The sequence below is a fragment of the Salmo salar genome, chromosome 21 (genome assembly GCF_965601325.2).
Source record: "Salmo salar chromosome 21, fSalSal1, whole genome shotgun sequence".
NCBI classification, from domain to species: Eukaryota; Metazoa; Chordata; class Actinopteri; order Salmoniformes; family Salmonidae; genus Salmo; species Salmo salar.
Window position 1 is genome coordinate 57,265,001 of NC_138311.1, and position 24,248 is coordinate 57,289,248.

At 45.5% G+C, this 24,248-nt stretch overlaps 1 protein-coding gene across 2 annotated transcripts in view; it reads right to left on the reverse strand.

Moving 5' to 3' along the window:
- als2a (alsin Rho guanine nucleotide exchange factor ALS2 a) overlaps positions 1-24,248 on the reverse strand; it is a 156,725-nt gene that overhangs the window by 24,605 nt on the left and 107,872 nt on the right. For both annotated transcript variants that reach the window (XM_082967257.1, XM_082967256.1), the window contains exons 25-28: positions 21,760-21,896; positions 17,709-17,867; positions 13,926-14,043; positions 12,780-12,937 (exon numbers count right to left, since the gene is read on the reverse strand). In XM_082967257.1, coding sequence (XP_082823383.1) covers positions 12,780-12,937; positions 13,926-14,043; positions 17,709-17,867; positions 21,760-21,896 — 572 coding nt within the window. The remainder of the gene's footprint in view (positions 1-12,779; positions 12,938-13,925; positions 14,044-17,708; positions 17,868-21,759; positions 21,897-24,248) is intronic.

Consider the following 24,248-nt stretch of genomic DNA (forward strand, 5'->3'; position numbering starts at 1 on the left):
AATTAGACACCAGGTGCTGTGGAACATATCCCTGTAATTAGACACCAGGTGCTGTGGAACATATCCCTGTATTTAGACACCAGGTGCTGTGGAACATATCCCTGTATTTAGACACCAGGTGCTGTGGAACATATCCCTGTAATTAGACACCAGGTGCTGTGGAACATATCCCTGTAATTAGACACCAGGTGTTGTGGAACATATCCCTGTAATTAGACACCAGCTGTTGTGGAACATATCCCTGTAATTAGACACCAGGTGTTGTGGAACATATCCCTGTAATTAGACACCAGGTGTTGTGGAACATATCCCTGTAATTAGACACCAGGTGTTGTGGAACATATCCCTGTAATTAGACACCAGGTGTTGTGGAACATATCCCTGTAATTAGACACCAGGTGTTGTGGAACATATCCCTGTAATTAGACACCAGGTGTTGTGGAACATATCCCTGTAATTAGACACCAGGTGTTGTGGAACATATCCCTGTAATTAGACACCAGGTGCTGTGGAACATATCCCTGTAATTAGACACCAGGTGCTGTGGAACATATCCCTGTAATTAGACACCAGGTGTTGTGGAACATATCCCTGTAATTAGACACCAGGTGCTGTGGAACATATCCCTGTATTTAGACACCAGGTGTTGTGGAACATATCCCTGTAATTAGACACCAGGTGTTGTGGAACATATCCCTGTAATTAGACACCAGGTGTTGTGGAACATATCCCTGTAATTAGACACCAGGTGTTGTGGAACATATCCCTGTAATTAGACACCAGGTGTTGTGGAACATATCCCTGTAATTAGACACCAGGTGTTGTGGAACATATCCCTGTAATTAGACACCAGGTGTTGTGGAACATATCCCTGTAATTAGACACCAGGTGTTGTGGAACATATCCCTGTAATTAGACACCAGGTGTTGTGGAACATATCCCTGTAATTAGACACCAGGTGTTGTGGAACATATCCCTGTAATTAGACACCAGGTGTTGTGGAACATATCCCTGTAATTAGACACCAGGTGCTGTGGAACATATCCCTGTAATTAGACACCAGGTGTTGTGGAACATATCCCTGTAATTAGACACCAGGTGTTGTGGAACATATCCCTGTAATTAGACACCAGGTGTTGTGGAACATATCCCTGTAATTAGACACCAGGTGCTGTGGAACATATCCCTGTAATTAGACACCAGGTGTTGTGGAACATATCCCTGTAATTAGACACCAGGTGTTGTGGAACATATCCCTGTAATTAGACACCAGGTGTTGTGGAACATATCCCTGTAATTAGACACCAGGTGCTGTGGAACATATCCCTGTAATTAGACACCAGGTGTTGTGGAACATATCCCTGTAATTAGACACCAGGTGTTGTGGAACATATCCCTGTAATTAGACACCAGGTGCTGTGGAACATATCCCTGTAATTAGACACCAGGTGCTGTGGAACATATCCCTGTAATTAGACACCAGGTGTTGTGGAACATATCCCTGTAATTAGACACCAGGTGCTGTGGAACATATCCCTGTAATTAGACACCAGGTGCTGTGGAACATATCCCTGTATTTAGACACCAGGTGTTGTGGAACATATCCCTGTAATTAGACACCAGGTGTTGTGGAACATATCCCTGTAATTAGACACCAGGTGTTGTGGAACATATCCCTGTAATTAGACACCAGGTGCTGTGGAACATATCCCTGTAATTAGACACCAGGTGCTGTGGAACATATCCCTGTAATTAGACACCAGGTGTTGTGGAACATATCCCTGTAATTAGACACCAGGTGCTGTGGAACATATCCCTGTAATTAGACACCAGGTGCTGTGGAACATATCCCTGTAATTAGACACCAGGTGCTGTGGAACATATCCCTGTAATTAGACACCAGGTGTTGTGGAACATATCCCTGTAATTAGACACCAGGTGTTGTGGAACATATCCCTGTAATTAGACACCAGGTGCTGTGGAACATATCCCTGTAATTAGACACCAGGTGTTGTGGAACATATCCCTGTAATTAGACACCAGGTGTTGTGGAACATATCCCTGTAATTAGACACCAGGTGCTGTGGAACATATCCCTGTATTTAGACACCAGGTGCTGTGGAACATATCCCTGTAATTAGACACCAGGTGTTGTGGAACATATCCCTGTAATTAGACACCAGGTGCTGTGGAACATATCCCTGTAATTAGACACCAGGTGTTGTGGAACATATCCCTGTAATTAGACACCAGGTGTTGTGGAACATATCCCTGTAATTAGACACCAGGTGTTGTGGAACATATCCCTGTAATTAGACACCAGGTGTTGTGGAACATATCCCTGTATTTAGACACCAGGTGTTGTGGAACATATCCCTGTAATTAGACACCAGGTGCTGTGGAACATATCCCTGTAATTAGACACCAGGTGCTGTGGAACATATCCCTGTATTTAGACACCAGGTGCTGTGGAACATATCCCTGTATTTAGACACCAGGTGCTGTGGAACATATCCCTGTAATTAGACACCAGGTGCTGTGGAACATATCCCTGTAATTAGACACCAGGTGTTGTGGAACATATCCCTGTAATTAGACACCAGCTGTTGTGGAACATATCCCTGTAATTAGACACCAGGTGTTGTGGAACATATCCCTGTAATTAGACACCAGGTGTTGTGGAACATATCCCTGTAATTAGACACCAGGTGTTGTGGAACATATCCCTGTAATTAGACACCAGGTGTTGTGGAACATATCCCTGTAATTAGACACCAGGTGTTGTGGAACATATCCCTGTAATTAGACACCAGGTGCTGTGGAACATATCCCTGTAATTAGACACCAGGTGCTGTGGAACATATCCCTGTAATTAGACACCAGGTGTTGTGGAACATATCCCTGTAATTAGACACCAGGTGCTGTGGAACATATCCCTGTATTTAGACACCAGGTGTTGTGGAACATATCCCTGTAATTAGACACCAGGTGTTGTGGAACATATCCCTGTAATTAGACACCAGGTGTTGTGGAACATATCCCTGTAATTAGACACCAGGTGTTGTGGAACATATCCCTGTAATTAGACACCAGGTGTTGTGGAACATATCCCTGTAATTAGACACCAGGTGTTGTGGAACATATCCCTGTAATTAGACACCAGGTGTTGTGGAACATATCCCTGTAATTAGACACCAGGTGTTGTGGAACATATCCCTGTAATTAGACACCAGGTGTTGTGGAACATATCCCTGTAATTAGACACCAGGTGCTGTGGAACATATCCCTGTAATTAGACACCAGGTGTTGTGGAACATATCCCTGTAATTAGACACCAGGTGCTGTGGAACATATCCCTGTAATTAGACACCAGGTGTTGTGGAACATATCCCTGTAATTAGACACCAGGTGTTGTGGAACATATCCCTGTAATTAGACACCAGGTGTTGTGGAACATATCCCTGTAATTAGACACCAGGTGCTGTGGAACATATCCCTGTAATTAGACACCAGGTGTTGTGGAACATATCCCTGTAATTAGACACCAGGTGTTGTGGAACATATCCCTGTAATTAGACACCAGGTGTTGTGGAACATATCCCTGTAATTAGACACCAGGTGCTGTGGAACATATCCCTGTAATTAGACACCAGGTGTTGTGGAACATATCCCTGTAATTAGACACCAGGTGTTGTGGAACATATCCCTGTAATTAGACACCAGGTGCTGTGGAACATATCCCTGTAATTAGACACCAGGTGCTGTGGAACATATCCCTGTAATTAGACACCAGGTGTTGTGGAACATATCCCTGTAATTAGACACCAGGTGTTGTGGAACATATCCCTGTAATTAGACACCAGGTGCTGTGGAACATATCCCTGTATTTAGACACCAGGTGTTGTGGAACATATCCCTGTAATTAGACACCAGGTGTTGTGGAACATATCCCTGTAATTAGACACCAGGTGCTGTGGAACATATCCCTGTAATTAGACACCAGGTGCTGTGGAACATATCCCTGTAATTAGACACCAGGTGCTGTGGAACATATCCCTGTAATTAGACACCAGGTGCTGTGGAACATATCCCTGTAATTAGACACCAGGTGTTGTGGAACATATCCCTGTAATTAGACACCAGGTGCTGTGGAACATATCCCTGTAATTAGACACCAGGTGCTGTGGAACATATCCCTGTAATTAGACACCAGGTGCTGTGGAACATATCCCTGTAATTAGACACCAGGTGTTGTGGAACATATCCCTGTAATTAGACACCAGGTGCTGTGGAACATATCCCTGTAATTAGACACCAGGTGCTGTGGAACATATCCCTGTAATTAGACACCAGGTGCTGTGGAACATATCCCTGTAATTAGACACCAGGTGCTGTGGAACATATCCCTGTAATTAGACACCAGGTGTTGTGGAACATATCCCTGTAATTAGACACCAGGTGCTGTGGAACATATCCCTGTAATTAGACACCAGGTGCTGTGGAACATATCCCTGTAATTAGACACCAGGTGCTGTGGAACATATCCCTGTAATTAGACACCAGGTGTTGTGGAACATATCCCTGTAATTAGACACCAGGTGCTGTGGAACATATCCCTGTAATTAGACACCAGGTGCTGTGGAACATATCCCTGTAATTAGACACCAGGTGTTGTGGAACATATCCCTGTAATTAGACACCAGGTGTTGTGGAACATATCCCTGTAATTAGACACCAGGTGCTGTGGAACATATCCCTGTATTTAGACACCAGGTGTTGTGGAACATATCCCTGTAATTAGACACCAGGTGTTGTGGAACATATCCCTGTAATTAGACACCAGGTGCTGTGGAACATATCCCTGTAATTAGACACCAGGTGTTGTGGAACATATCCCTGTAATTAGACACCAGGTGCTGTGGAACATATCCCTGTAATTAGACACCAGGTGTTGTGGAACATATCCCTGAACCAAAACAGTGCTGGCTCGGATAGTTTCAATTTCACACTGTCCTTTTATCAGCACGGTTCCAGCTGCTGCGGTGGATGTGTAACCAACCAGGCCAGTTCGCTACACCTTGGTTTGGCTTGGCCTGGTGCGGTTTGGCTTGGCCTGGTTCGGTTTGGCTCGGCCTGGTTCGGTTTGGCTTGGCCTGGTGCGGTTTGGCTCGGCCTGGTTCGGTTTGGCTCGGCCTGGTTCGGTTTGGCTTGGCCTGGTTCGGTTTGGCTTGGCCTGGTTCGGTTTGGCTTGGCCTGGTTCGGTTTGGCTTGGCCTGGCCTGGTTCGGTTTGGCTTGGCCTGGTTCGGTTTGGCTTGGTAGAGTGAAAACCCTCATTGCGGCAATATTCCTGGGCTCTCTGTTGCTGCCCCAGTACTGTACCTGTACCTGTAGCATCTAGTGTACTGTACCTGTAGCATCTAGTGTACTGTACCTGTAGCATCTAGTGTACTGTACCTGTAGCATCTAGTGTACTGTAACTGTAGCATCTAGTGTACTGTACCTGTAGCATCTAGTGTACTGTACTTGTACCTGTAGCATCTAGTGTACTGTACCTGTAGCATCTAGTGTACTGTACCTGTAGCATCTAGTGTACTGTACCTGTAGCATCTAGTGTACTGTACCTGTAGCATCTAGTGTACTGTACCTGTAGCATCTAGTGTACTGTACCTGTAGCATCTAGTGTACTGTACCTGTACCTGTAGCATCTAGTGTACTGTACCTGTAGCATCTAGTGTACTGTACCTGCAGCATCTAGTGTACTGTACCTGTAGCATCTAGTGTACTGTACCTGTAGCATCTAGTGTACTATACCTGTACCTGTAGCATCTAGTGTACTGTACTATACCTGTACCTGTAGCATCTAGTGTACTGTACTATACCTGTACCTGTAGCATCTAGTGTACTGTACCTGTAACATCTAGTGTACTGTACCTGTAGCATCTAGTGTACTGTACCTGTAGCATCTAGTGTACTGTACCTGTACCTGTAGCATCTAGTGTACTGTACTATACCTGTAGCATCTAGTGTACTGTACCTGCAGCATCTAGTGTACTGTACCTGTAGCATCTAGTGTACTGTACCTGTACCATCTAGTGTACTGTACCTGTAGCATCTAGTGTACTATACCTGTACCTGTAGCATCTAGTGTACTGTACTATACCTGTAGCATCTAGTGTACTATACCTGTACCTGTAGCATCTAGTGTACTGTACCTGTAGCATCTAGTGTACTGTACCTGTACCTGTAGCATCTAGTGTACTGTACTATACCTGTAGCATCTAGTGTACTGTACCTGTACCTGTAGCATCTAGTGTACTGTACCTGTACCTGTAGCATCTAGTGTACTGTACCTGTAGCATCTAGTGTACTGTACCTGTACCTGTAGCATCTAGTGTACTATACCTGTAGCATCTAGTGTACTGTACCTGTAGCATCTAGTGTACTGTACCTGTAGCATCTAGTGTACTGTACCTGTACCTGTAGCATCTAGTGTACTATACCTGTAGCATCTAGTGTACTGTACCTGTAGCAGCTAGTGTACTGTACCTGTACCTGTAGCATCTAGTGTACTATACCTGTACCTGTAGCATCTAGTGTACTATACCTGTAGCATCTAGTGTACTGTACCTGTAGCAGCTAGTGTACTGTACCTGTAGCATCTAGTGTACTATACCTGTAGCATCTAGTGTACTGTACCTGTACCAGTAGCATCTAGTGTACTGTACCTGTACCTGTAGCATCTAGTGTACTGTACCTGTACCAGTAGCATCTAGTGTACTGTACCTGTACCTGTAGCATCTAGTGTACTGTACCTGTACCTGTAGCATCTAGTGTACTGTACCTGCAGCATCTAGTGTACTGTACCTGTAGCATCTAGTGTACTGTACCTGTAATTGTAGCATCTAGTGTACTGTACCTGTAGCATCTAGTGTACTATACCTGTACCTGTAGCATCTAGTGTACTGTACTATACCTGTAGCATCTAGTGTACTATACCTGTACCTGTAGCATCTAGTGTACTGTACCTGTACCTGTAGCATCTAGTGTACTGTACCTGTAGCATCTAGTGTACTGTACTATACCTGTAGCATCTAGTGTACTGTACCTGTACCTGTAGCATCTAGTGTACTGTACCTGTACCTGTAGCATCTAGTGTACTGTACCTGTAGCATCTAGTGTACTGTACCTGTACCTGTAGCATCTAGTGTACTGTACCTGTAGCATCTAGTGTACTGTACCTGTAGCATCTAGTGTACTGTACCTGTAGCATCTAGTGTACTATACCTGTACCTGCAGCATCTAGTGTACTGTACCTGTACCTGTAGCATCTAGTGTACTGTACCTGTAGCATCTAGTGTACTGTACCTGTACCTGTAGCATCTAGTGTACTGTACTCTACCTGTAGCATCTAGTGTACTGTACCTGTAGCATCTAGTGTACTGTACCTGTAGCATCTAGTGTACTGTACCTGTAGCATCTAGTGTACTATACCTGTACCTGCAGCATCTAGTGTACTGTACCTGTACCTGTAGCATCTAGTGTACTGTACCTGTAGCATCTAGTGTACTGTACCTGTACCTGTAGCATCTAGTGTACTGTACTCTACCTGTAGCATCTAGTGTACTATACCTGTAGCATCTAGTGTACTGTACTATACCTGTACCTGTAACATCTAGTGTACTATACCTGTAGCATCTAGTGTACTGTACTGTACCTGTAGCATCTAGTGTACTGTACCTGTAGCATCTAGTGTACTGTACCTGTAGCATCTAGTGTACTGTACTATACCTGTAGCATCTAGTGTACTGTACTATACCCGTACCTGTAGCATCTAGTGTACTGTACTATACCTGTACCTGTAGCATCTAGTGTACTGTACTGTACCTGTACCTGTAGCATCTAGTGTACTGTACCTGTAGCATCTAGTGTACTGTACCTGTAGCATCTAGTGTACTGTACCTGTACCTGTAGCATCTAGTGTACTGTACCTGTAGCATCTAGTGTACTATACCTGTACCTGTAGCATCTAGTGTACTGTACCTGTATCATCTAGTGTACTATACTGTACCTGTAGCATCTAGTGTACTGTACTGTAACTGTAGCATCTAGTGTACTATACCTGTACCTGTAGCATCTAGTGTACTATACCTGTAGCATCTAGTGTACTGTACCTGTACCAGTAGCATCTAGTGTACTGTACCTGTACCTGTAGCATCTAGTGTACTGTACCTGTACCAGTAGCATCTAGTGTACTGTACCTGTACCTGTAGCATCTAGTGTACTGTACCTGTACCTGTAGCATCTAGTGTACTGTACCTGTACCTGTAGCATCTAGTGTACTGTACCAGTAGCATCTAGTGTACTGTACCTGTAGCATCTAGTGTACTGTACCTGTAGCATCTAGTGTACTGTACCTGTAGCATCTAGTGTACTGTACCTATACCTGTAGCATCTAGTGTACTGTACCTGTACCTGTAGCATCTAGTGTACTGTACCTGTAGCATCTAGTACCTGTTGCATCTAGTGTACTGTACCTGTAGCATCTAGTGTACTGTACCTGTACCTGTAGCATCTAGTGTACTGTACCTGTACCTGTAGCATCTAGTGTACTGTACCTGTACCTGTAGCATCTAGTGTACTATACCTGTACCTGTAGCATCTAGTGTACTGTACCTGTAGCATCTAGTGTACTGTACTATACCTATACCTGTAGCATCTAGTGTACTGTACCTGTAGCATCTAGTGTACTGTACCTGTAGCATCTAGTGTACTGTACCTGTAGCATCTAGTGTACTGTACCTGTAGCATCTAGTGTACTGTACCTGTAGCATCGAGTGTACTGTACCTGTAGCATCTAGTGTACTGTACCTGTAGCATCTAGTGTACTGTACCTGTAGCATCTAGTGTACTGTACCTGTAGCATCTAGTGTACTGTACCTGTACCTGTACCTGTAGCATCTAGTGTACTGTACTGTACCTGTAGCATCTAGTGTACTATACCTGTACCTGTAGCATCTAGTGTACTGTACCTGTAGCATCTAGTGTACTGTACCTGTACCTGTAGCATCTAGTGTACTGTACCTGTAGCATCTAGTGTACTGTACCTGTACCTGTAGCATCTAGTGTACTGTACCTGTAGTATCTAGTGTACTGTACCTGTACCTGTAGCATCTAGTGTACTGTACCTGTACCTGTAGCATCTAGTGTACTGTACCTGTACCTGTAGCATCTAGTGTACTATACCTGTACCTGTACCTGTAGCATCTAGTGTACTGTCCCTGTACCTGTAGCATCTAGTGTACTGTACCTGTAGCATCTAGTGTACTGTACCTGTAGCATCTAGTGTACTGTACCTGTAGCATCTAGTGTACTGTACCTGTACCTGTAGCATCTAGTGTACTGTACCTGTAGTATCTAGTGTACTGTACCTGTACCTGTAGCATCTAGTGTACTGTACCTGTACCTGTAGCATCTAGTGTACTGTACCTGTACCTGTAGCATCTAGTGTACTATACCTGTACCTGTACCTGTAGCATCTAGTGTACTGTCCCTGTACCTGTAGCATCTAGTGTACTGTACCTGTAGCATCTAGTGTACTGTACCTGTAGCATCTAGTGTACTGTACCTGTAGCATCTAGTGTACTGTACCTGTACCTGTAGCATCTAGTGTACTGTACCTGTACCTGTAGCATCTAGTGTACTGTACCTGTAGCATCTAGTGTACTGTACCTGTACCTGTAGCATCTAGTGTACCTGTAGCATCTAGTGTACTGTACCTGTACCATCTAGTGTACTGTACCTGTACCTGTAGCATCTAGTGTACTGTACCTGTAGCATCTAGTGTACTGTACCTGTAGCATCTAGTGTACTGTACCTGTACCATCTAGTGTACTATACCTGTAGCATCTAGTGTACTGTACCTGTACCTGTAGCATCTAGTGTACTTTACCTGTAGCATCTAGTGTACTATACCTGTACCTGTAGCATCTAGTGTACTGTACCTGTAGCATCTAGTGTACTATACCTGTACCTGTAGCATCTAGTGTACTGTACCTGTAGCATCTAGTGTACTGTACCTGTACCTGTAGCATCTAGTGTACTGTACCTGTACCTGTAGCATCTAGTGTACTGTACCTGTAGCATCTAGTGTACTGTACCTGTACCTGTAGCATCTAGTGTACTGTACCTGTACCTGTAGCATCTAGTGTACTATACCTGTACCTGTAGCATCTAGTGTACTGTACCTGTAGCATCTAGTGTACTGTACCTGTACCTGTAGCATCTAGTGTACTGTACCTGTAGCATCTAGTGTACTGTACCTGTAGCATCTAGTGTACTGTACCTGTAGCATCTAGTGTACTATACCTGTACCTGCAGCATCTAGTGTACTGTACCTGTACCTGTAGCATCTAGTGTACTGTACCTGTAGCATCTAGTGTACTGTACCTGTACCTGTAGCATCTAGTGTACTGTACTCTACCTGTAGCATCTAGTGTACTGTACCTGTAGCATCTAGTGTACTGTACCTGTAGCATCTAGTGTACTGTACCTGTAGCATCTAGTGTACTATACCTGTACCTGCAGCATCTAGTGTACTGTACCTGTACCTGTAGCATCTAGTGTACTGTACCTGTAGCATCTAGTGTACTGTACCTGTACCTGTAGCATCTAGTGTACTGTACTCTACCTGTAGCATCTAGTGTACTATACCTGTAGCATCTAGTGTACTGTACTATACCTGTACCTGTAACATCTAGTGTACTATACCTGTAGCATCTAGTGTACTGTACTGTACCTGTAGCATCTAGTGTACTGTACCTGTAGCATCTAGTGTACTGTACCTGTAGCATCTAGTGTACTGTACTATACCTGTAGCATCTAGTGTACTGTACTATACCTGTACCTGTAGCATCTAGTGTACTGTACTATACCTGTACCTGTAGCATCTAGTGTACTGTACTGTACCTGTACCTGTAGCATCTAGTGTACTGTACCTGTAGCATCTAGTGTACTGTACCTGTAGCATCTAGTGTACTGTACCTGTACCTGTAGCATCTAGTGTACTGTACCTGTAGCATCTAGTGTACTATACCTGTACCTGTAGCATCTAGTGTACTGTACCTGTATCATCTAGTGTACTATACTGTACCTGTAGCATCTAGTGTACTGTACTGTAACTGTAGCATCTAGTGTACTATACCTGTACCTGTAGCATCTAGTGTACTATACCTGTAGCATCTAGTGTACTGTACCTGTATCATCTAGTGTACTGTACCTGTACCTGTATCATCTAGTGTACTGTACCTGTAGCATCTAGTGTACTGTACCTGTACATGTAGCATCTAGTGTACTATACCTGTACCTGTAGCATCTAGTGTACTGTACCTGTAGCATCTAGTGTACTGTACCTGTACCTGTAGCATCTAGTGTACTGTACTCTACCTGTAGCATCTAGTGTACTGTACCTGTAGCATCTAGTGTACTGTACCTGTAGCATCTAGTGTACTGTACCTGTAGCATCTAGTGTACTATACCTGTACCTGCAGCATCTAGTGTACTGTACCTGTACCTGTAGCATCTAGTGTACTGTACCTGTAGCATCTAGTGTACTGTACCTGTACCTGTAGCATCTAGTGTACTGTACTCTACCTGTAGCATCTAGTGTACTGTACCTGTAGCATCTAGTGTACTGTACCTGTAGCATCTAGTGTACTATACCTGTACCTGCAGCATCTAGTGTACTGTACCTGTACCTGTAGCATCTAGTGTACTGTACCTGTAGCATCTAGTGTACTGTACCTGTACCTGTAGCATCTAGTGTACTGTACTCTACCTGTAGCATCTAGTGTACTATACCTGTAGCATCTAGTGTACTGTACTATACCTGTACCTGTAACATCTAGTGTACTATACCTGTAGCATCTAGTGTACTGTACTGTACCTGTAGCATCTAGTGTACTGTACTATACCTGTACCTGTAACATCTAGTGTACTATACCTGTAGCATCTAGTGTACTGTACTGTACCTGTAGCATCTAGTGTACTGTACCTGTAGCATCTAGTGTACTGTACCTGTAGCATCTAGTGTACTGTACTATACCTGTAGCATCTAGTGTACTGTACTATACCTGTACCTGTAGCATCTAGTGTACTGTACTATACCTGTACCTGTAGCATCTAGTGTACTGTACTGTACCTGTACCTGTAGCATCTAGTGTACTGTACCTGTAGCATCTAGTGTACTGTACCTGTAGCATCTAGTGTACTGTACCTGTACCTGTAGCATCTAGTGTACTGTACCTGTAGCATCTAGTGTACTATACCTGTACCTGTAGCATCTAGTGTACTGTACCTGTATCATCTAGTGTACTATACTGTACCTGTAGCATCTAGTGTACTGTACTGTAACTGTAGCATCTAGTGTACTATACCTGTACCTGTAGCATCTAGTGTACTATACCTGTAGCATCTAGTGTACTGTACCTGTATCATCTAGTGTACTGTACCTGTACCTGTATCATCTAGTGTACTGTACCTGTAGCATCTAGTGTACTGTACCTGTACATGTAGCATCTAGTGTACTATACCTGTACCTGTAGCATCTAGTGTACTGTACCTGTATCATCTAGTGTACTGTACCTGTAGCATCTAGTGTACTATACCTGTACCTGTAGCATCTAGTGTACTGTACCTGTAGCATCTAGTGTACTGTACCTGTACCTGTAGCATCTAGTGTACTGTACCTGTACCTGTACCTGTAGCATCTAGTGTACTGTACCTGACCAGCTGGAAGATCCGTCTGAGGTAGGACTTGATCTCTTCCACAGCCTGTCGTAGCAACCGTCTGTTAGATCCTACCCCGATATAGGTCATCCTGTACACGGTCACTACGGTCTCTACTAACCCTCCCAGAGGGTGGAGGGGAGTCTCACAGGCCTGGAGAAGGACGGGGGGAGGAGGAGGAGGAGGATGGAGAAGAGAGGTGCAATGAGGAAGAAGAAGACGACAAATCATCTAGCAAGCACCAAGTCCCACGCAACAACAGTCCCAATCTGTTATCGTGTCAAAACACAACTAGGTATACTGGGAATATCAGTCTGCTACCCTTGACAGCTGTTGCCCTAATCAGTCTGCTACCCTTGACAGCTGTTGCCCCTATCAGTCTGCTACCGTTAACAGCTGTTGGCCCTAATCAGTCTGCTACCCTTGACAGCTGTTGCCCTTATCAGTCTGCTACCGTTAACAGCTGTTGCCCTAATCAGTCTGCTACCCTTGACAGCTGTTGCCCCTATCAGTCTGCTACCGTTAACAGCTGTTGGCCCTAATCAGTCTGCTACCCTTGACAGCTGTTGCCCTAATCAGTCTGCTACCCTTGACAGCTGTTGACCTTATCAGTCTGCTATCCTTGACAGCTGTTTACCATATCAGTCTGCTATCCTTGACAGCTGTTGGCCATATCAGTCTGCTATCCTTGACAGCTATTGACCTTATCAGTCTGCTATCCTTGACAGCTGTTGCCCTTATCAGTCTGCTTCCCTTAACAGCTGTTGGCCTACAGTACAGTGTGTCCAGGTGTGTGTCCAGGTGTGTGTCCAGGTGTGTGTCCAGGTGTGTACGTCCAGGTGTGTGTCCAGGTGTGTGACCAGGTGTGAGTGTCCAGGTGTGAGTGTCCAGGTGTGTGTCCAGGTGAGTGTCCAGGTGTGTGTCCAGGTGTGTGTGTCCAGGTGTGTGTCCAGGTGTGTGTGTCCAGGTGTGTGTCCAGGTGTGTGTGTCCAGGTGTGTGTGTCTAGGTGTGTGTGTCTAGGTGTCTGTCCAGGTGTGTATCCAGGTGTGTGTGTCCAGGTGTGTGTGTCTAGGTGTCTGTGTCTAGGTGTCTGTCCAGGTGTGTGTATCCAGGTGTGTGTGTAAAATGTGTGTTATTCACCTTGGTGAGGTATCTTCGGATGACCTCATACCTCCCAGCAGTAATCGGACCTGTGTGTTGAGGAATCACCTCCAGCTTCTCCAGGACTCTACTCTGAGACCTGCTCAGCAGCTCTGGACTGGAGACAGACATCATACAGCCATCACTATAGAAACCATGCACCGTGAGTGTTTGTCCAGTTGTGTGTTTCCAGGTGTGTGTGTTCAGGTGTGTGTGTCCAGGTGTGTATCCAGGTGTGTGTATCCAGGTGTGTGTCCAGGTGTGTGTGTCCAGGTGTGTATCCAGGTGTGTGTATCCAGGTGTGTGTCCAGGTGTGTGTTAAAGTGTGTGTCCAGGTGTGTATCCAGGTGTGTGTATCCAGGTGTGTGTGTTAAGGTGTGTGTCCAGGTGTGTGTGTCCAGGTGTGTATCCAGGTGTGTGTATCCAGGTGTGTGTGTTAAGGTGTGTGTATCCAGGTGTGTGTTAAAGTGTGTGTCCAGGTGTGTATCCAGGTGTGTGTATCCAGGTGTGTGTGTTAAGGTGTGTGTGTTAAGGTGTGTGTGTCCAGGTGTGTATCCAGGTGTGTGTATCCAGGTGTGTGTGTTAAGGTGTGTCCAGGTGTGTGTCCAGGTGTGTGTATCCAGGTGTGTGTGTTAAAGTGTGTGTCCAGGTGTGTGTGTCCAGGTGTGTGTATCCAGGTGTGTGTATCCAGGTGTGTGTGTTAAGGTGTGTGTCCAGGTGTGTATCCAGGTGTGTGTATCCAGGTGTGTGTGTTAAAGTGTGTATCCAGGTGTGTATCCAAATCAAATCAAATCAAATTTATTTTTATATAGCCCTTCGTACATCAGCTGATATTCTCAAAGTGCTGTACAGAAACCCAGCCTAAAACCCCAAACAGCAAGCAAAGCATGTGAAAGAAGCACGGTGGCTAGGAAAAACTCCCTAGGAAAAACTCCCTAGAAAGGCCAAAAACCTAGGAAGAAACCTAGAGAGGAACCAGGCTATGAGGGGTGGCCAGTCCTCTTCTGGCTGTGCAGGGTGGATATTATAACAGAACATGGTCAAAATGTTAAAATGTTAAAATGTTCATAAATGACCAGCATGGTCAAATAATAATAATCATAGTAGTTGTCGAGGGTGCAACAAGCACGTCCGGTGAACAGGTCAGGGTTCCATAGCCGCAGGCAGAACAGTTGAAACTGGAGCAGCAGCACGGCCAGGTGGACTGGGGACAGCAAGGAGTCATCATACCAGGTAGTCCTGAGGCATGGTCCTAGGGCTCAGGTCCTCCGAGAGAAAGACAGAAAGAGAGAAAGAGAGAATTAGAGAGAGCATATTTAAATACACACAGGACACCGGATAAGACAAGAGAAATACTCCAGATGTAACAGACTGACCCTAGCCCCCCGACACATAAACTACTGCAGCATAAATACTGGAGGCTGAGACAGGAGGGATCAGAAGACACTGTGGCCCCATCCGATGATACCCCCGGACAGGGCCAAACAGGCAGGATATAACCCCACCCACTTTGCCAAAGCACAGGCCCCACACCACTAGAGGGATGTCTCCAACCACCAACTTACCGTCCTAAGACAAGGCCGAGTATAGCCCACAACGATCTCCGCCATGGCACAACCCAAGGGGGGGGGGGGGGCGCCAACCCAGACAGGAAGACCACGTCAGTGACTCAACCCACTCAAGTGACGCACCCCTCCCATGGACGGCATGGAAGAACACCGGTAGGCCAGTGACTCAGCCCCTGTAAAAGGGTTAGAGGCAGAGAATCCCAGTGGAAAGAGGGGAACCGGCAAGGCAGAGACAGCAAGGGCGGTTCGTTGCTCCAGCCTTTCCGTTCACCTTCACACTCCTGGGCCAGACTATACTTAATCATAGGACCTACTGAAGAGATAAGTCTTCAGTAAAGACTTAAAGGTTGAGACTGAGTCTGCGTCTCTCACATTGGTAGGCAGACCATTCCATAAAAATGGAGCTCTATAGGAGAAAGCCCTACCTCCAGCCGTTTGCTTAGAAATTCTAGGGACAATTAGGAGGCCTGCGTCTTGTGACCGTAGCGTACGTGTAGGTATGTACGGCAGGACCAAATCGGAAAGATAGGTAGGAGCAAGCCCATGTAATGCTTTGTAGGTTAGCAGTAAAACCTTGAAATCAGCCCTTGCCTTAACAGGAAGCCAGTGTAGGGAGGCTAACACTGGAGTAATATGATCAAATTTTTTGGTTCTAGTCAGGATTCTAGCAGCCGTATTTAGCACTAACTGAAGTTTATTTAGTGCTTTATCCGGGTAGCCGGAAAGTAGAGCATTGCAGTAGTCCAGCCTAGAAGTAACAAAAGCATGGATTAATTTTTCTGCGTCATTTTTGGACAGAAAATTTCTGATTTTTGCAATGTTACGTAGATGGAAAAAAGCTGTCCTTGAAACAGTCTTGATATGTTCTTCAAAAGAGAGATCAGGGTCCAGAGTAACGCCGAGGTCCTTCACAGTTTTATTTGAGACGACTGTACAACCATCCAGATTAATTGTCAGATTCAACAGAAGATCTCTTTGTTTCTTGGGACCTAGAACAAGCATCTCTGTTTTGTCCGAGTTTAAAAGTAGAAAGTTTGCAGCCATCCACTTCTTTATGTCTGAAACACAGGCTTCTAGCGAGGGCAATTTTGGGGCTTCACCATGTTTCATTGAAATGTACAGCTGTGTGTCGTCTGCATAGCAGTGAAATTTAACATTATGTTTTCGAATGACATCCCCAAGAGGTAAAATATATAGTGAAAACAATAGTGGTCCTAAAACGGAACCTTGAGGAACACCGAAATTTACAATTGATTTGTCAGAGGACAAACCATTCACAGAGACAAACTGATATCTTTCCGACAGATAAGATCCGACAGATAAGATCTAAACCAGGCCAGAACTTGTCCATGTAGACCAATTTGGGTTTCCAATCTCTCCAAAAGAATGTGGTGATCGATGGTATCAAAAGCGGCACTAAGATCTAGGAGCACGAGGACAGATGCAGAGCCTCGGTCTGACGTCATTAATGTATGTGTCCAGGTGTGTGTCCAGGTGTGTGTGTTAAAGTGTGTGTCCAGGTGTGTGTGTCCAGGTGTGTATCCAGGTGTGTAAATGAGCATAATATAAAAATCCCCATAAAGCTAGAGACATATTGTTTAGCATGATCCGGGTGGTCTCAGTCCATCCAGACCAAAGTCAGTACAGCCCATCTGCTACACACTAATATGACCCCTCTGTGGAAAGGTGAGACTCTCACCAACACGTACATGTCTGTTGTTTTGCTTTCAGGATCCCAACAGGCCTTACAGGACTCGTCTGATGGTACTTTTACGAAAGCATAGTGAGCGGGAATCGTCTGAGACCAGTCACCCAGACAGCTGATGAAACTGAGGAGTATTTCTGTCTGTAATTAAAGCCCTTTTGTAGGGGAAAAACTCATTCTGATTGGCTGGGCCTGGCTCCCAAGATGGTGGGCCAATGCCCTCCCAGACCCATTCATGGCTGAGCCCCTGCCCAGTCATGTGAAATCCATAGATTAGGGCCTTATGAATTTATTTCAATTAACTGATTCTCTTATATGAACTGTAACTCAGTACAATCTTCGAAAATGTTTATTTTGGTTTATATTTGTTTGTATTTTTGTTCAGTATATAGAAAATTGCAGTTTAAACGTTAAGCAAAATTGTCAAGTTGTGTGTGTGTGTGTGTGTGTGTGTGTGTGTGTGTGTGTGTGTGTGTGTGTGTGTGTGTGTGTGTGTGTGTGTGTGTGTACCTGTCTCTGCGTCCTGTGGTGAGTGTAACAGCTATATTGTCCCAGGCCCTCATGCTCTCCTCAGGCTTTCCCGGGTCCTCACAGCCCAGCCTGCTCCAACACTCTGAGAACACTGCCTTCCACTTCTGCTCTGGGGATACGGATAGACGGCCCACCTCACTGTAGATAAACACAGACAGCCACACTGTAGATAAACACAGACAGCCTCACTGTAGAGAAACACAGACAGCCACACTGTAGAGAAACACAGACAGCCACACTGTAGATAAACACAGACAGCCACACTGTAGAGAAACACAGACAGCCACACTGTAGAGAAACACAGACAGCCTCACTGTAGAGAAACACAGACAGCCACACTGTAGATAAACACAGACAGCCTCACTGTAGAGAAACACAGACAGCCTCACTGTAGATAAACACAGACAGCCACACTGTAGATAAACACAGACAGCCTCACTGTAGATAAACACAGACAGCCACACTGTAGATAAACACAGACAGCCTCACTGTAGAGAAACACAGACAGCCACACTGTAGAGAAACACAGACAGCCACACTGTAGAGAAACACAGACAGCCACACTGTAGAGAAACACAGACAGCCTCACTGTAGAGAAACACAGACAGCCACACTGTAGATAAACACAGACAGCCTCACTGTAGATAAACACAGACAGCCACACTGTAGAGAAACACAGACAGCCTCACTGTAGAGAAACACAGACAGCCTCACTGTAGATAAACACAGACAGCCACACTGTAGATAAACACAGACAGCCACACTGTAGAGAAACACAGACAGCCTCACTGTAGATAAACACAGACAGCCACACTGTAGATAAACACAGACAGCCTCACTGTAGATAAACACAGACAGCCTCACTGTAGATAAACACAGACAGCCTCACTGTAGATAAACACAGACAGCCTCACTGTAGATAAACACAGACAGCCTCACTGTAGATAAACACAGACAGCCACACTGTAGATAAACACAGACAGCCTCACTGTAGATAAACACAGACAGCCACACTGTAGATAAACACAGACAGCCTCACTGTAGAGAAACACAGACAGCCACACTGTAGAGAAACACAGACAGCCACACTGTAGAGAAACACAGACAGCCACACTGTAGAGAAACACAGACAGCCTCACTGTAGAGAAACACAGACAGCCACACTGTAGATAAACACAGACAGCCTCACTGTAGATAAACACAGACAGCCACACTGTAGAGAAACACAGACAGCCTCACTGTAGAGAAACACAGACAGCCTCACTGTAGATAAACACAGACAGCCACACTGTAGATAAACACAGACAGCCACACTGTAGAGAAACACAGACAGCCTCACTGTAGATAAACACAGACAGCCACACTGTAGATAAACACAGACAACCACACTGTAGATAAACACAGACAGCCTCACTGTAGAGAAACACAGACAGCCACACTGTAGATAAACACAGACAGCCACACTGTAGATAAACACAGACAGCCTCACTGTAGAGAAACACAGACAGCCACACTGTAGAGAAACACAGACAGCCACACTGTAGAGAAACACAGACAGCCACACTGTAGATAAACACAGACAGCCACACTGTAGAGAAACACAGACAGCCTCACTGTAGAGAAACACAGACAGCCTCACTGTAGAGAAACACAGACAGCCACACTGTAGATAAACACAGACAGCCTCACTGTAGATAAACACAGACAGCCACACTGTAGAGAAACACAGACAGCCTCACTGTAGATAAACACAGACAGCCTCACTGTAGATAAACACAGACAGCCTCACTGTAGAGAAACACAGACAGCCACACTGTAGAGAAACACAGACAGCCACACTGTAGATAAACACAGACAGCCACACTGTAGAGAAACACAGACAGCCTCACTGTAGAGAAACACAGACAGCCTCACTGTAGAGAAACACAGACAGCCACACTGTAGATAAACACAGACAGCCTCACTGTAGATAAACACAGACAGCCACACTGTAGAGAAACACAGACAGCCTCACTGTAGATAAACACAGACAGCCTCACTGTAGATAAACACAGACAGCCTCACTGTAGAGAAACACAGACAGCCACACTGTAGAGAAACACAGACAGCCACACTGTAGAGAAACACAGACAGCCTCACTGTAGATAAACACAGACAGCCACACTGTAGAGAAACACAGACAGCCTCACTGTAGAGAAACACAGACAGCCACACTGTAGATAAACACAGACAGCCTCACTGTAGAGAAACACAGACAGCCTCACTGTAGATAAACACAGACAGCCTCACTGTAGATAAACACAGACAGCCTCACTGTAGAGAAACACAGACAGCCTCACTGTAGAGAAACACAGACAGCCACACTGTAGATAAACACAGACAGCCTCACTGTAGAGAAACACAGACAGCCTCACTGTAGATAAACACAGACAGCCTCACTGTAGATAAACACAGACAGCCTCACTGTAGATAAACACAGACAGCCACACTGTAGATAAACACAGACAGCCTCACTGTAGAGAAACACAGACAGCCTCACTGTAGAGAAACACAGACAGCCACACTGTAGAGAAACACAGACAGCCTCACTGTAGATAAACACAGACAGCCTCACTGTAGAGAAACACAGACAACCACACTGTAGAGAAAACACAGACAGTCTCACTGAAGAGAAACACAGACAGCCTCACTGTAGAGAAACACAGACAGCCACACTGTAGATAAACACAGACAGCCACACTGTAGATAAACACAGACAGCCTCACTGTAGAGAAACACAGACAGCCTCACTGTAGAGAAACACAGACAGCCACACTGTAGAGAAACACAGACAGCCTCACTGTAGAGAAACACAGACAGCCTCACTGTAGATAAACACAGACAGCCTCACTGTAGAGAAACACAGACAACCACACTGTAGAGAAAACACAGACAGTCTCACTGTAGAGAAACACAGACAGCCTCACTGTAGAGAAACACAGACAGCCACACTGTAGATAAACACAGACAGCCACACTGTAGATAAACACAGACAGCCACACTGTAGAGAAAACACAGACAACCACACTGTAGAGAAAACACAGACAACCACACTGTAGAGAAACACAGACAACCTCACTGTAGATAAACACAGACAACCTCACTGTAGAGAAACACAGACAGCCTCACTGTAGAGAAACACAGACAGCCTCACTGTAGATAAACACAGACAGCCACACTGTAGAGAAACACAGACAACCTCACTGTAGATAAACACAGACAACCTCACTGTAGAGAAACACAGACAGCCACACTGTAGATAAACACAGACAGCCACACTGTAGAGAAACACAGACAGCCACACTGTAGATAAACACAGACAGCCACACTGTAGAGAAACACAGACAGCCACACTGTAGATAAACACAGACAGCCACACTGTAGAGAAACACAGACAGCCACACTGTAGAGAAACACAGACAGCCACACTGTAGAGAAACACAGACAGCCTCACTGTAGAGAAACACAGACAGTCTCACTGTAGATAAACACAGACAGCCACACTGTAGATAAACACAGACAACCACACTGTAGAGAAAACACAGACAGTCTCACTGTAGAAAAACACAGACAGCCACACTGTAGAGAAACACAGACAGCCACACTGTAGATAAACACAGACAGCCACACTGTAGAGAAACACAGACAACCACACTGTAGAGAAAACACAGACAGTCTCACTGTAGAGAAACACAGACAGCCTCACTGTAGAGAAACACAGACAGCCACACTGTAGATAAACACAGACAGCCACACTGTAGATAAACACAGACAGCCACACTGTAGAGAAAACACAGACAACCACACTGTAGATAAACACAGACAACCTCACTGTAGAGAAAACACAGACAGCCTCACTGTAGATAAACCCAGACAGACAGGCAGAGAGACACACAGACAGTCAGAGAGAGACGGCGCAGGGAGAGATGAAAGCTCACACTTTACATCAAATGATATTAGATTTCTAGTGTATAAAGAAGATGATCCTTACAGCACCCAGGCTGATATCTTCTTGTCAGGTTCAGAAAGGTCAGGCTTCATGTAGGTCCCCATGATCTTCAGCCCTGAGCTCCACTCTCCATTAAACTGACCCTCTACGTAGTCTCCGTTGGACATGGACAGGGTACCCTGGGAAAGACGGAAACACAAGATGAGCGTTTATGCATTATCTTCTGACAGAGGGGCGTCAATTCTAAACGACTAAAGTCTCACGTAATTGGTCAGCTGCTCGACAAGTTTTGGGTTCATATATGTAACGAGGTTAAGAAACGTTACAACGAGGAGCGGAACGAGAACGAGGAGCGGAACGAGAACGAGGAGCGGAACCGGAACGAGGAGCGGAATGAGAACGAGGAGCGGAACGAGAACGAGGAGCGGAACGAGAACGAGGAGCGGAACCGGAACGAGGAGCGGAACCGGAACGAGGAGCGGAACCGGAACGAGGAGCGGAACCAAAACGAGGAGCGGAACCGGAACGAGGAGCGGAACCGGAACGAGGAGCGGAACCGGAACGAGGAGCGGAACCAGAACGAGGAGCGGAACCAGAACGAGGAGCGGAACCAAAACGAGGAGCGGAACGAGAACGAGGAGCGGAACGAGGAGCGGAACCGGAACGAGGAGAGGAACCAGAACGAGGAGCGGAACGAGAACGAGGAGCGGAACGAGAACGAGGAGCGGAACCAGAACGAGGAGCGGAACCAGAACGAGGAGCGGAACCAGAACGAGGAGCGGAACCAGAACGAGGAGCGGAACCAGAACGAGGAGCGGAACCGGAACGAGGAGCGGAACGGGAACGAGGAGCGGAACCGGAACGAGGAGCGGAACCGGAACGAGGAGCGGAACCGGAACGAGGAGCGGAACGAGAACGAGGAGCGGAACGAGAACGAGGAGCGGAACGAGAACGAGGAGCGGAACGAGGAGCGGAACCGGAACGAGGAGCGGAACGAGGAGCGGAACCGGAACGAGGAGCGGTACCAGAACGAGGAGCGGAACCAGAACGAGGAGCGGAACCGGAACGAGGAGCGGAACCGGAACGAGGAGCGGAACCGGAACGAGGAGCGGAACCAGAACGAGGAGCGGAACGAGAACGAGGAGCGGAACGAGGAGCGGAACCAGAACGAGGAGCGGAACCAGAACGAGGAGCGGAACGAGAACGAGGAGCGGAACCGGAACGAGGAGCGGAACCAAAACGAGGGGCGGAACCCTTTCTCTTCGCAAGTTATGGGATCGATGTCCCCTCCTCAGCTGAAAATTCGAAGTATGTTAACACCTACGAAATCGTGATTTTTCTAAATAACCAGTGAGGAAAAACCCAAACACTAGAACTACTGTTGCTCGTGAGCCCACGCATCCCATTTCCTCCCGACAGATTCTACCGTACCAGTTATGTTCACACAGAGATTACAGTGCCATGAACCATTCAGTGCAGACAATTTGTTGCGCTACCTTGCGTAAGACAATGGTGTTTATGTGTATTAGAGTGAGATGTATATGTTTTTCTTTTTTTTTATTAAGGCGTGATGTCTTCTGAGGCTTTAAGTTCATTCATAGAGATAAATACCACTCTCTTCATCCACCTTGCCATTTAGGGGTCCAGTCTTCTGAGAAATCTCCCTCTCTCTTCATTTTTTAAAAATTGTTTTATTTATTTATTTAACCTTTTATTTAACTAGGCAAGTCCGTTAACTTCTTTGGGATAGAACGTAAAACTACTCTTGCCCAGAAACTAGAATATGCATATAATTAGTAGATTTGGATAGAAAACGATCTAAAGTTTCTAAAACTGTTTGAATGGTGTCTGTGAGTATAACAGAATTCATATGGCAGGCCAAAACCTGAGAAGATTCCATACAGGAAGTGCCCTGTCTGACAATTTGTTGTCCTTCTGTTACATCTCTATCGAAATTACAGCATCTGTGCTGTAACGTGACACTTTCTAAGGCTTCCATTGGCTCTCTAAAGCCGCCAGAAAGTGGAATGGGGTGTAAGCTGTCTCTGGGCAAAGTATAGGAGGAGAGTTTGTAAGTGGTCAGCCTGGGGACAGTGAGACTGGAGATGCGGGGTCACGAGAACTCGCCATGTTTTTCTTTCTCTCTTTGAATGAATACAACGTTGCCCGGTTGGAATATTATCGCTATTTTACGAGAAAAATAGCATAAAAATTGATTTTAAACAGCGTTTGACATGCTTCTAAGTACGGTACTGGAATATTTTGAATTTTTTTGTCACGAAATGCGATCGCGCGTTACCCTTCGGATTGTGACCTGAACGCATGAACAAAACAGAGCTATTTGAATATAACTATGGATTATTTGGAACCAAAACAACATTTGTTGTTGAAGTAGAAGTCCTGGGAGTGCATTCTGATGAAGAACAGCAAAGGTAATCCAATTTTTCTAATAGTAATTCTGAGTTTAGGCTGCCCGACGTTGGCGGGTCTGACTAGCTAGCCTTGATGGCCGAGCTATGTACTCAGAATAT